An 11613-nucleotide genomic window follows, 5' to 3' on the forward strand; every position below is an offset into this window, starting at 1 on the left:
GGCTCGTGGTGCCAGTTACCACTTACTTTGCTTAAGTGCCTGGCGCTCGGCTAGAATGTCACTTGCCACTTGGCTTTTTCATTATTTTTTAGCAAGTGTTTGGCGTTCAACTCGTGGTGCCAGTTTCCACTTACTTTGCTTAAGTGCCTGGCGCTCGGCTAGAATGCCACTTACTACTTGGCTTTTTCATTATTTTTTAGCAAGTGTTTGGCGTTCGGCTCGTGGTGCCAGTTGCCACTTACTTTGCTTAAGTGCCTAGCGCTCGGCTAGAATGCCACTTGCCACTTGGCTTTTTCATTATTTTTTAGCAAGTGTTTGGCATTCGGCTCGTGGTGCTAGTTGCCACTTACTTTGCCTAAATGCCTGGCGCTCGGCTAGAATGCCACTTGCCACTTAACTTTTTCATTATTTTTTAGCAAGTGTTTGGCGTTCGGCTCGTGGTGCCAGTTGCCACTTACTTTGCTTAAGTGCCTGGCGCTCGGCTAGAATGCCACTTGCCACTTGGCTTTGCTCATACTCAGTCACCTTGTTTAGAAGAAAACAATACTTTTTTTTTTATTTATAAATCTTTCAAAGTTTTTGCTCTCTTGCAAGTATACAATTGAAGGTTGACATTGGTTAAATTGAAACTCAATTTTCATTGATAATACCTTTTTAAAGAAGTGGCATTCCAAGGCTTGTTCACCAGCCTTCCAGCCATGGTCTCTAAGACATATGCCCCCTTTCCGATAACCTCTGCAACTCTATACGGATCTTCCCATGGTGACACCATTTTCTTAATAATACCAATTTTTCTTTTCAGAACCAAATCACCAGGTGCAAAACCCCTATGCCTCACCTTTCTGTTGTGACTGTTCATGAGCGTTTGTTGATATAATGCGAGCCTTACTGCTGCAGCATTCCTCTTCTCTTCAAACAAGTTGAAGTTGAATTTCAGCATACGATCATTCTGCTCCTGATTCCACGCTAAACTCCGAATGGTAGGAACTTGGTGTTCTACTGGTATTCCTGCCTCAGTACCATACGCCATAGCGAATGGGCTTTCTCTGGTCAGTTGTTTTAGAGTCGTTTTATACGCCCACATGACGTTCGGGAGTTCATCCAACCACTTCCCTTTCTCTTCTTCAAGGTTCTTCTTTATACAAGCAAAAATCGTTCTGTTTGTGATTTCAGCCTGACTATTCTTCTGTGGGTGGCTGACCGCTGCTAACTTTTGATTAATTCCATATTCGTTCAGCAACTCCCTCACCTGCTTGCTATCAAGGTTAGTCCCATTATCCGTGACGATCGCCCTCGGCACACCAAATCGACAAATGATATTATTCCAAATAAAGCGTCTCACATGGGTCTGAGTCACACTGGGGAACGGTTCTGCCTCCACCCATTTGGTAAAGTAGTCTATTGCAAGCATAACGTACTTGTTTTGCGATCTGGCGGTTGGTAATGGGCCAACCATATCTATCCCCCATTGCGCGAAAGGCCATGGTTTGGCCATTACGTGCAAATCTTCTGGTGGTTAGTGGATCAGTGGTCCGAACCTTTGACACTTATCGCACCTTCGCGAAAATTCTTCTGCATCTCGCGCCATATTTGGCCAAAAATAACCCTGTGTCATCGCCTTGTGTGCTAGAGACCTTCCTCTTGAATGATTGCCACAAACCCCTTCATGGATAGTCCGCAGTATCTGCTGAGCTTCTGCAGGGGTTACACATTTTAAGTATAGTCCTAAATAAGACCTCCTGTAAAGTTGGTTGTGCACTATGGCATACTTTGCGGCATTCGATCTGATCCTTCTTGCTTCATCCCTTTGTTCGGGCAAAACACCATCCCGTATATACGTAATAATTGGATCTATCTAGCTCGGTTCATATGGTATAACGTTCACCTGCCAGGGATCCGAACTGGATGGTTCCTTAAGGATAGATGGCTGGCGTAGTACCCCAATTGGAATTACCCTTGCTAGTGTTTCACCTGAACTTGACGCACTACAGGCCAACCGATCAGCATCTTCATTATGCTCCCTCGGCAACTTAATAAACCTGATCTGATTGAAACTTCTAATTTCTTGCGTAACGGCAGAACGATATGCCTCTATTGCCTCATCCTTTGTTCCATACTCTCCAGTCACTTGCCGAATTATTAACTGCGAATCACTGAAGGCAACTAAACTTTTGACCTTTAGCTCTTTAGCTAACCTTAAGCCAGCCAGCAGTGCTTCATATTCTACTTCATTGTTGGTTGCTTTAAACTCAAGCCTGATCGTTTGGCTCAACGTAGTGCCTTCTGGTGTTTGTAACTTAATCCCGATTCCTCCCCCCATCTGATTTGAAGAGCCATCAACGAAGAGCTTCCATAAAGATTCTTTAAGGCATTCATTTAGCTCATCGACATCACATTCTAGTAAGAAATCAGCCACAGCTTGCCCTTTAGTGGCCGTTCGGGGCTCATAAGCTATGTTGAAAGAACTAAGCTCTATTGCCCACTTCGTCATTCATCCAGACAAATCGGGCTTATGCAGGATCATCCTTATAAGAAATGTGGTCAGGACAACTATAGGATGAGACTCAAAGTAATGCCTGAGCTTCCTTTTTGCATTTACCAAAGATAGGATTACGCGTTCTGCCTTCAAATACCTTCTCTCTGGCTCAGTCAACGTTTTGCTGACATAGAAAACCGAGAATTACTTTCCCTCAGCACATCGTATCAGTACACTGCTAGTCGCAATGTTAGAAACTCCAAGGTACAGGAAAAGCTTTTCACCTGGCATTGGGGCGTTCAGGACTGGTGGGTTCTGCATATATTCTTTCAGCTTGATCAGCGCTTGCCTTTGCTCATCCCCCAAGACTGTTTTCTATGCCCTGATTGTATCGAAGAATGGTTTGCATCAGTCGGATAACTTAGAAATGAATCGACTCAGTGCCGCTATGCATCTGGTGAGAGCTTGGATCTCTTTGATAGTATTTGGTTCAGCATTTTTTAGCAAAGCTTCCACTTAGGCTGGACTAACCTTAATCCCTCTTTTGTTGACCACATGGCCAAGGAATTGCCCGGATCCCACGTCGAACGAGTATTTAGTTGGATTCAGCCTCATTCCACACTTTTTTAGCACGCCGAATACCTCCTGTAAATGTTTTAAGTGATAGTCCTTTTATTTGCTTTTGACCACCATGTTGTCGATGTAAGCCTCTACTGTCCTGCCCATTTGATCCTTAAAAATCTTGCTAACCAACCTCTGATATGTGGCTCCAGCATTCTTCAGTTCGAACAGCATTACCTTGTAAAAATAGATCCCTCGTTCAGTGACAAAAGAGGTCTTTTCCTCATCATCTGGGTCCATTGGGATCTGATTATAGCCCGAATATACATCCAGAAAGGTCAGTCGCTTAGACCCGGTTGTTGCATCCACCATTTGATCAATCTTTTGAAGTAGAAAACTATCCTTCAGGCAGGCTTTGTTCAGATTAGTGAAATCAATGCAAACTCTCCATTTTTCATTCTTCTTTTGCACTACAACCACATTCGACAACCAGTCGAGTACTGTACCTCTCTAATGAACCCACCCTCCAGCAATCGATTAACTTCCTCTGCAATGATCTGGTTACGCTCCGGGGCGAACCTTTTCTACTTCTGCCTCACTGGCTTGACGTTCGGATCTATACTAAGAGAATGGCAAGAGAGTGATGGGTCGATCCCTGGCATGTCGAGATGGCTCCAAGCGAATACATCGGCGTTCTGGGAGAGGAAATCAACCAATTGACGTTTTTCTTCCTCGGCAAGCCCGGAACCTACCTTCGTGGTCCGATCTGGGCTTAAACGATCAATTTAAACTTCAACCAGTGGTTCCTCGGTCAGCATCGGAAGATCCTCCTCTCAGTTCACGCTGAGGAGAGGCTTCTGTAATTGTTATTGCTCATCAACAGATCGGGCAGGAGCTTTTCCCTTCCCTGCAGCTTTCATAGTCACCAAGTAACACTCCTTTGCTGCGACCTGATCTCCATGGATATCTATCACCTTGTTCCCGTCTGGACTTATGCATCTCATCACCTGATGTAGGGTCGATGGGAATCCTTAAACCCTATGGATCCATCCCCTCCCCATCAGCAGATTGTAGGAAGGATGGATCTCCACCACCACGAAACTTTCGACAAGGTTTCTTTTAGCTGCGTGGACCATCAACTCCACTGTGCGGATCGGTTCTACCCGTTTGCCATCAAACCCCAACAGTGGGTTTCCAGTAGACTTCAACTCCTTTGGATTGATTTTTAGGCGATCAAAAGTGACCCTTGGCATGATATTTGCACTACTCCCCGGATCAATTAGCACTCTCCGTACTAAACACTTAGCCACTATTAAACTAACAACCAAAGGGTCCTCATGAGGAATCTGAACTCGCATCAGGTCTGTCTTATCAAACTTTATCGACGTTGTTGAGCTTTGTTGATGCAGAGTATTGACACTGCCTATTTCGTCTCTTCATTTGTGCTTGTCGAAGACGCGTTCAGGTCAATTCTTCGGACTCTTCGGCTCGTTCAGGTTGACCATGAATAGCATTTATAATCCGAACGGGTTGAGTGTTATGGTGATTCAGCTTTTGATTTCTTTTGACTTGCTCAATTGGTCGATTCTGTTCTTTGGCTAGTCCTTAAACATACCCTGTAAACTCTCCCCTAGCGATCAGCATCTCCACTTATCTCCTTAAGTTCCTGCATTCATTAGTCTGATGACCAAAATCACTATGAAAAGCACAATGCTTAGACTGATCCCTCTGCTCAAGAGGTTGTCTAATTGGCAAGGGAGGGCAAAACTTATCTTTGTTCTCTTGGTATAGCCTTGCCAGTGTAACTTTGAGTAGAGTAATAAAGTCATCCTCCCTAGGTCTCTTCTCTGCCTTCCAGGAGGTCTGACGCAGCGTAGGAACTTACTTCTACCGTATCTTCACTTTAGACTTCTTTTCCGTGGAGATGATAGATGTTTTCCTAGCATTAGCTGCTTCTTCCTCTTCCAAGTGTACGAAACCATCTGCTCTCTCATTCAGCTCGTCCATTATCTTCGGCGTGTTCACCACCAGACTGGTATGGAACGGTGTCCCTCGGGTCATAGCTAACTTGAATGCCTGAACTGCTGTGGAAGGATAGCACTCTATCACCATGCTCTTGGTTAGGTTAAACCTGGTAAGAAAAGCTTGGAGACGCTCATCGTCATGCTGCTTTATGGTGAACAAGCTAGAAATATCTTTTGCCGAGCACTTATTCCCATAGTATTGGCCTATGAACCGATCACACAAACTACGGAAGCTGTCCACTGAGCCCCTCGGCAGGTTCTTAAACCATTTGAACGCCGGTCTAGCTAGGCTTATAGGAAAACATTTGCACATCAAAGGATCATTCTCTGTGTTCAGGGCCATCTTCAACTGAATGTGATATACATGATCAATAGGATCGGTTGTTCTGTCGAACAAAATGAAAACAATCATGGAAAACTTCCTCGGGCTTAGAGCATTCAGGATCTTGTCAGTAAACGGCGAATTAACCGTCCGTGCTGCCGAACGGAAGGCCTCATTCTCTTTGATCTGTAAATCTTCTTTCCGAACTCTTATAATCATATGTGGCCATTGAAGGCCGATAAGATGGATCAAACGACCTTTCCTCAGTGACCTCTTTCTTCCACGGCGAGTTAATCTTGTGATAATCAAACTCCATATCCTGTTCGCGGTTGTGCCTTTTCTGATGCGGATTAAAAGCTGTATTTTCGTCCCGTCTGATATGCTCACGATGAGGATCGAGATGTACAGATCCTTCTCAATCCTCAGCTCAATGATCATTTGGCGGTAAATTCTCCATCCTAACCTCATCGCGGTGGAAATTAACGTAGTTATCTCCTTCTTGTTCACCTTGATGTGCGTCATCAGGTCGCACGCCTCTTTCACCCACCGGAGGCAGTCGCGGCACAACCGGAACCTCTCGGTGTTCCATTCCAGCTCTCAACTCCGCATTTTCTTTTCTCAGTGCCTCGATCATGTTCATCAGTTCATCAAGCTTCATCTGCTGGTTATTCTCTACTGGATTCGAACTCTCTTCTCTGATCATCATTCCGGATCGTAACAAAGTCATCAACCGCAAATTTCTAATCAGATCTGAGTTTTGCCAATGCTGATGCTCTAGATCTGGAGTCTAAAGCAGCTAAATTCTGATCGTGATTAACCAGATCTGAATTGTTCCGGCGTCGAACTTGCTAAATTCAGCAATTTCAGCGATTTTCGACTGCACAGCTCTCCAGAACAAGCACAAATTAGAACTGCGTAAATCGAACGCCAATTTCTCCGGTCATAATTTCACCGATCTTAATTTCGCCTTCAACGATCAGGCTTCATCTCCAAGCGCTATACTACTAGATCAAATCAATCTGAGTGAATCATCAATGAATTCTTATCGATTCCCACGGACGGCGCCATTGAAGATACAAAAATTTTTCTCTCTCTAAATTGACAGAGTTTTATTACACTTCAAAATTTTCGATCCCCTTTTTTCTTTCATTTTCCTCTATTTATAAATTGTTTACAATGTTCTAGAAGATCCCTAACTAACTTCCTCCATTAGACCCATCATCGTGGCCTTTGTATTCATTGATCCATTCGTCTTTCAGGCCTTCAGCTTCACTCTTCGGCATTGGGCTTGTCTCATGACAGCTTGATTTGGGCCCAGGCGATTTGCCTGGCCCATTCTTCATCATATGGGTTAGATCCGGCCCATGCCGTCTTTGGTATTCTCAGTGCTACTAATTGTCAATCCTTAGTGTAGAGAATAACAGCCAGAAATGGTATGTGGATCGACTTCAAGGTTCTATCATATGCAGGCAGAGTTTTGTTGATAAGATCAATCTTGTACATAATCCAAGCATACTGGACTCAAGCTTTTGTACTTCCATTGAAAGTTATTGGCCAAATCAGTCAAATTTTGAGAAATTTTTTACTCATCTAGGGTAGATTTGAAGATGGGTTGTGCTAAGGTTGCATGGTCTGCTAGATGCAGACCAAAATTTTATGGTGGTTTAGGATTTCCTTGTCTTGAACTAACAAATAGAGTTTCAAGCTTCAAACATATTTGGAAACTTTGTTCCATAAAAAATAGCCTATGGGTTGCTTGGACATTTAGGTATCTCATTAGCCAAAGAATATATGGACTGTTAAGGCATCTTCATTGAGTTCAGGATTTTGGAGAAGACTGCTCAAATTGAGAGGAATGGTAAGAGGGCTTATAAAGCACAAGGTAGGTTCTGGGACTGATACAATCACGTGGTTAGATTATTAGTTGCCAAATGGGCCTATCTCAAATCAACTAGAGCTCACTGATATGAAAATTCTTTAAAGTTGATAGCCAAATGGACCCATCTCAAATCAACTAGAGCTCAATGCCAAAGTTGATAGCCTAATTTCTAATAATCAGTAGGTAATCCCAGCTTCTTTATAGCAGGTCACTTTCTTCCAAACACAATCCTTCCAAACACAATCCTTCACTTCCCAGCTCCCAAGCATTCCATCACCATCAGCTGGACAAGATCAGATTGATTAGCTACCAAGTGCTTCAAAGGACTTCTCACACAGACTCAAAATGGAATATTTTACTCCCCTTTCCCTTCTTTTTGCTTGGAATACATCATTTGGTTCAAACACCACATTCCAAAGCACAACTACATTGTTTAGCTTGCACTTAAGGAAAGATTATCTACATTATATACCAAACCAATGTTGCATAAGCATTACATTAATGTTTGCTACCTCTGTCTCTCTACTTGGGAGTCATTTGATTGCATTTTCTTCAGATGCAAATTCAGTGTTGTGATATGGGAGTTTGTACAGCACTCTGCAGGTTTTTACATCATGCCAAACAATTGGAGGAACCTCATCAGTTGGTGTTCATCCATTTGGATTCATGGCCTCTTCATATCACACAAACTCCTTCTCTCAGCAGCTATTTACTTCATAATGCAGGAAAGGAATTCAAGGGCGTTTAGAAACAAATTCTCCACTGCTCATCACATTATTCACCTTATTAAGAACTGTATTACAACAAGTTTTGCTTCTTTCAAGCTAAGAGATAAGGATGTTAGGCTCATTGGAGGACATGCAGCAACTCTTCTTACAAGGTTGTTCAATTGCCAATGGACATTCATGGTTCTTACTTTGATTTTGATGAAAGCAAATCTCAATTTGATGCATTTTGGTTGAGTATGTATGGTTGTTATCCTCTTTTGGTTGAGAATGTATGGTTGGTATCCTCTGTTGGTGCCTCTAGAGAATGCTCCCTAGGTTGGTAATGCGCACCCATAGATGGACATGGTAGTTAATATTTGTTGTTCATTCTCCTGCTTCCTCTGGAGTATGTCCCTCAGGCTTGTTGTGTCCCTGTTGGGCTTTGTACATACTTTTTCTTTTTATATATAAGCTTACCCATTCAACAAAAAAATAAAAATAAATTGAATTAGATTTTGCTAGTATGATTCATTTGGAAAACCGTACCATTTCTATTAAATCTTCAAATAATTAAAACAAAAGTTAATATTTTTTATGATGAATGAGTGACCTCTTTGTCGTGAATACATAAATTACATAGTAATTCACTTAAACCTAACTTAAAACTTTTTATAATCGTATCTGATTTTGTATTTTCTTATTACTGTTAAATTTTAAAGAGATACTCAACAAAGATATAGAGAAGTTGAGAGGGTGCATGAGAGAAGATATAATATAAAAAAATTTAGTAGATTAAAACAAAATAGATAGAGAAACATAGTGTAATTGTTTGTTCTTACCTTTTACTTCAATTGCCAATTTGTTTAATTTGCTAGAATAAGAAACACAAATGCATACAAGAATAAAGTCTAATATGTATTAAAATAGAGGACATTAGATCACATCTCGAACTAAAATTCAAGATGTGTAGCACTCATTATTTTATTTTGATTTTTTCTTTTTATTTGTTACCTCATATAAAAATTATTTTTTCTATTTATTTTCTTACCTTATATAAAAAAATTTTATTCCCACATATTTTCCTGCTAGTTATACCATGGTGGACGGTGACTAGAGGCCAAAGCATTTCCTCCAAACTTAATTTTGTCTTGTTTTGAATCCAGTATTTTTTCTTTTTCTTTTTTGTAAAAGAGCTATATCTAATATTTTGACCCAAATAAGTTCAATTTTTTATGAGAGGAATGAATGATTAATCCAAGATTATAAAAAAACCATCAATAAACTCAAATTCTCAACCCAAATCCACAAATTTATTTACCTTCTTACACATATTATCTTCATTCAATTTAAATTTGTCCTTCCCAGAAGGTAATATATATATATATATATATATATATATATATTCCAAACTAACTGTATGCAATGCAAGCTAATTGAGAAATGAATGAGATGAATGGATAGTTGCTCTACTACACTTATCGAACATGGAGATCTAGAAGAAGTTGTTCTAGGATTTTTGAATTTTTTTATTTTTTGTTTTTCAATTACATATGGGATCTTTTAACTATGAAGTAGCCACATCACTGGTAATACACTTTCACATAAATTCAAGATACCGATGATGAATTGTGGTCGTTTTTTACGGGCAACAATAAAGCTCTAAAAAAATAAAATATTCCTTGCAAAAATGTATTACATGAAAGTTTAAAAAGAACAAAAGAAATAAAAAGTAGCAGCAAAAACAAATGAAATAAAATTACAGATCAAAAGGAAATTAAAAATAAAAAATAAAAATTGAATCGCATAGTTCAATCTTTAGACTTGGACGTATTGCAATTATTCGGAGGAATAAACAAATGGATCGACTCAAACACCACTCCCAGTATGTCCAGCTGGCACAATCATCACCGTCTATTGTCGCAAAAGAAATGATGCAACAATACCAACTCCTACAGTCGCCACTACTCCATGCGTGGTGAGGCTAACTGTACCAGAGATATCAACAGTACTGGAGGTTGGAGGACTTTTCGCGGCCGGTGGCGTCTTCTCGGCCGGCTTCAGCGGTGCCTGTGCCTGTGCCGGTGCCAATGCCAGTGCTTTTGCTTTTGCTTTTGCTTTTCGTTTTGCTTTTTCCGGTGCCGGTGCCGGTGCCGCTGTTGGTACAGGAGTACCGAAAATGCTCCAAGGAAGAAGCACATTGTCTACCTGATACACGGCAAGACGGTTGGCAGTATAGACTGAGCCAGATATTGTAGTGCTCATAACGCCGGTGGACATGTTCACAAGGTTGCCGTTGGTCGTCACGTTAAGCGGGAACTCACCTGGATCGCTGCCTCCAGCTTGTGTCCGCAATGGGTTGGTGGCAGTTTGAAACTGTGCTGGTGTGAGAAAGGTAGGCAATATGTGAAACTGCAATAGCTGGATCTGTTGTTGACCAGTGAGAGAGTTGAGAGTGCCCTGTTTAAGGTTCGAAAACGCGGCATCGGTTGGTGCAAATACAGTTAGGCCATTGTTTGAGTCTTTGAGCTGGGCATTGATCTGGGAACCCACACTGGTACTTTTCAGAAGCCGGAGAAACAGCGTAAAGCGGCCATCCTTTTCGAGGATTTTCATGATGTTGGGGTGACCGGCCGGTGCCGGGGGCCCTGGCGTGAGGGGACCAGTATGTGCCGGGGACGCTGCTACCACCGGGGATGCTGGACTAGGTACTGGGAGCACTGTCGGGGACGCTGCAGGGGACTGAGCTAGGGTTGTGCTGAAATGGAAGTGGAATAGTAGTGCAAGTGAGAGAGAGAAGAGAATTCGGTTCATCATTTTCTTGGTTTTTGGTGTGGCCTTCAAGGGTTGCTGTGAAATACTAGATATATAGAGATCAACTAAATGGAGGAGTAGGTGGACTTGAATGGTGTGTTGTGTTGGAGATGGGAAAGAGAAGGAGAGATTGAGAGGCTTTATAGAGAGAGTGGGAGGATAATATTAGGTGAAGTGCATCCATTTTAGCAGAAAACCAGTTAGCATCCAAATGTGGTACGGTGGATATCATACAAGGTTGCATGCTTTTTTCATTTGATATATTAAAGTATCAGTGCTAACAACTTCTTATTTTTAGGATGAAAAGTTTTGTGGCAATCAAAATCTACATCTATGCATAAGTCGAATAGCATGTTTGATCTATTCAACCAATTTTGAAATTTATATATGCCATTTATTTATTTATTTACCAGCAATCACGAGTGGTGGCAACTGGCAAGATGACAATTAAAAAAGAAAAACGAAATTTGTGGTTACGATTAATTTTTTTTTTTTTTTGGTGGTGATATGCATCGTTATGATATGTCACAGGTTAAATGTGACATTTAGCTAGTTCTATTAGGGCATGAATAGAAATACAGCAGGGGTAACAGGAAATCTAATTCACTGTTGTGTATCTCAAAATTATTTTTATTGTAATAAGGTTTTTATTATAGAGTTATATTGTATTAGGTAATTAACTCTTCCTTATATTGGATATAAATTCTTGTTCCAGTTAGGACAATAGATACTAAAGTCTTACAACACAGATCATTTCACGAGACTCCTCACACCATTAGTGTACTCTCTACCAAACTCATTAACTCCTACTTATCAATTTCCTCATGAGGCTA

General features: G+C 41.2%; 2 protein-coding genes across 2 annotated transcripts; both read right to left on the bottom strand.

The window, feature by feature from the left end:
- Positions 1-4924: 4924 nt before the first annotated feature.
- LOC132269762 (uncharacterized) lies at positions 4925-5602 on the bottom strand. Its single transcript, XM_059771011.1, has one exon. It carries the CDS (start codon positions 5600-5602, stop codon positions 4925-4927), a length of 678 nt encoding a protein of 225 aa, XP_059626994.1.
- Positions 5603-9880: 4278 nt separating this feature from the next.
- On the bottom strand, positions 9881-10783 carry LOC132269763 (fasciclin-like arabinogalactan protein 11). Its single transcript, XM_059771012.1, has one exon. The coding sequence runs from the start codon at positions 10781-10783 to the stop codon at positions 9881-9883; it is 903 nt and encodes a 300-aa protein (XP_059626995.1).
- Between the last annotated feature and the right edge of the window lie 830 nt (positions 10784-11613).

This window comes from Cornus florida, unplaced genomic scaffold (assembly GCF_030987335.1).
Source record: "Cornus florida cultivar Cherokee Brave unplaced genomic scaffold, ASM3098733v1 CherokeeBrave_3.0.0_Hap2_Chr08, whole genome shotgun sequence".
In the NCBI taxonomy this organism is placed as follows: Eukaryota; Viridiplantae; Streptophyta; class Magnoliopsida; order Cornales; family Cornaceae; genus Cornus; species Cornus florida.

What these genes read in the sequence shown, in the direction of transcription:
- LOC132269762 (XM_059771011.1), bottom strand. Translation starts at nt 5,602, where the DNA reads ATGATTATAAGAGTTCGGAAAGAAGATTTACAGATCAAAGAGAATGAG.
- LOC132269763 (XM_059771012.1), bottom strand. Translation starts at nt 10,783, where the DNA reads ATGATGAACCGAATTCTCTTCTCTCTCTCACTTGCACTACTATTCCAC.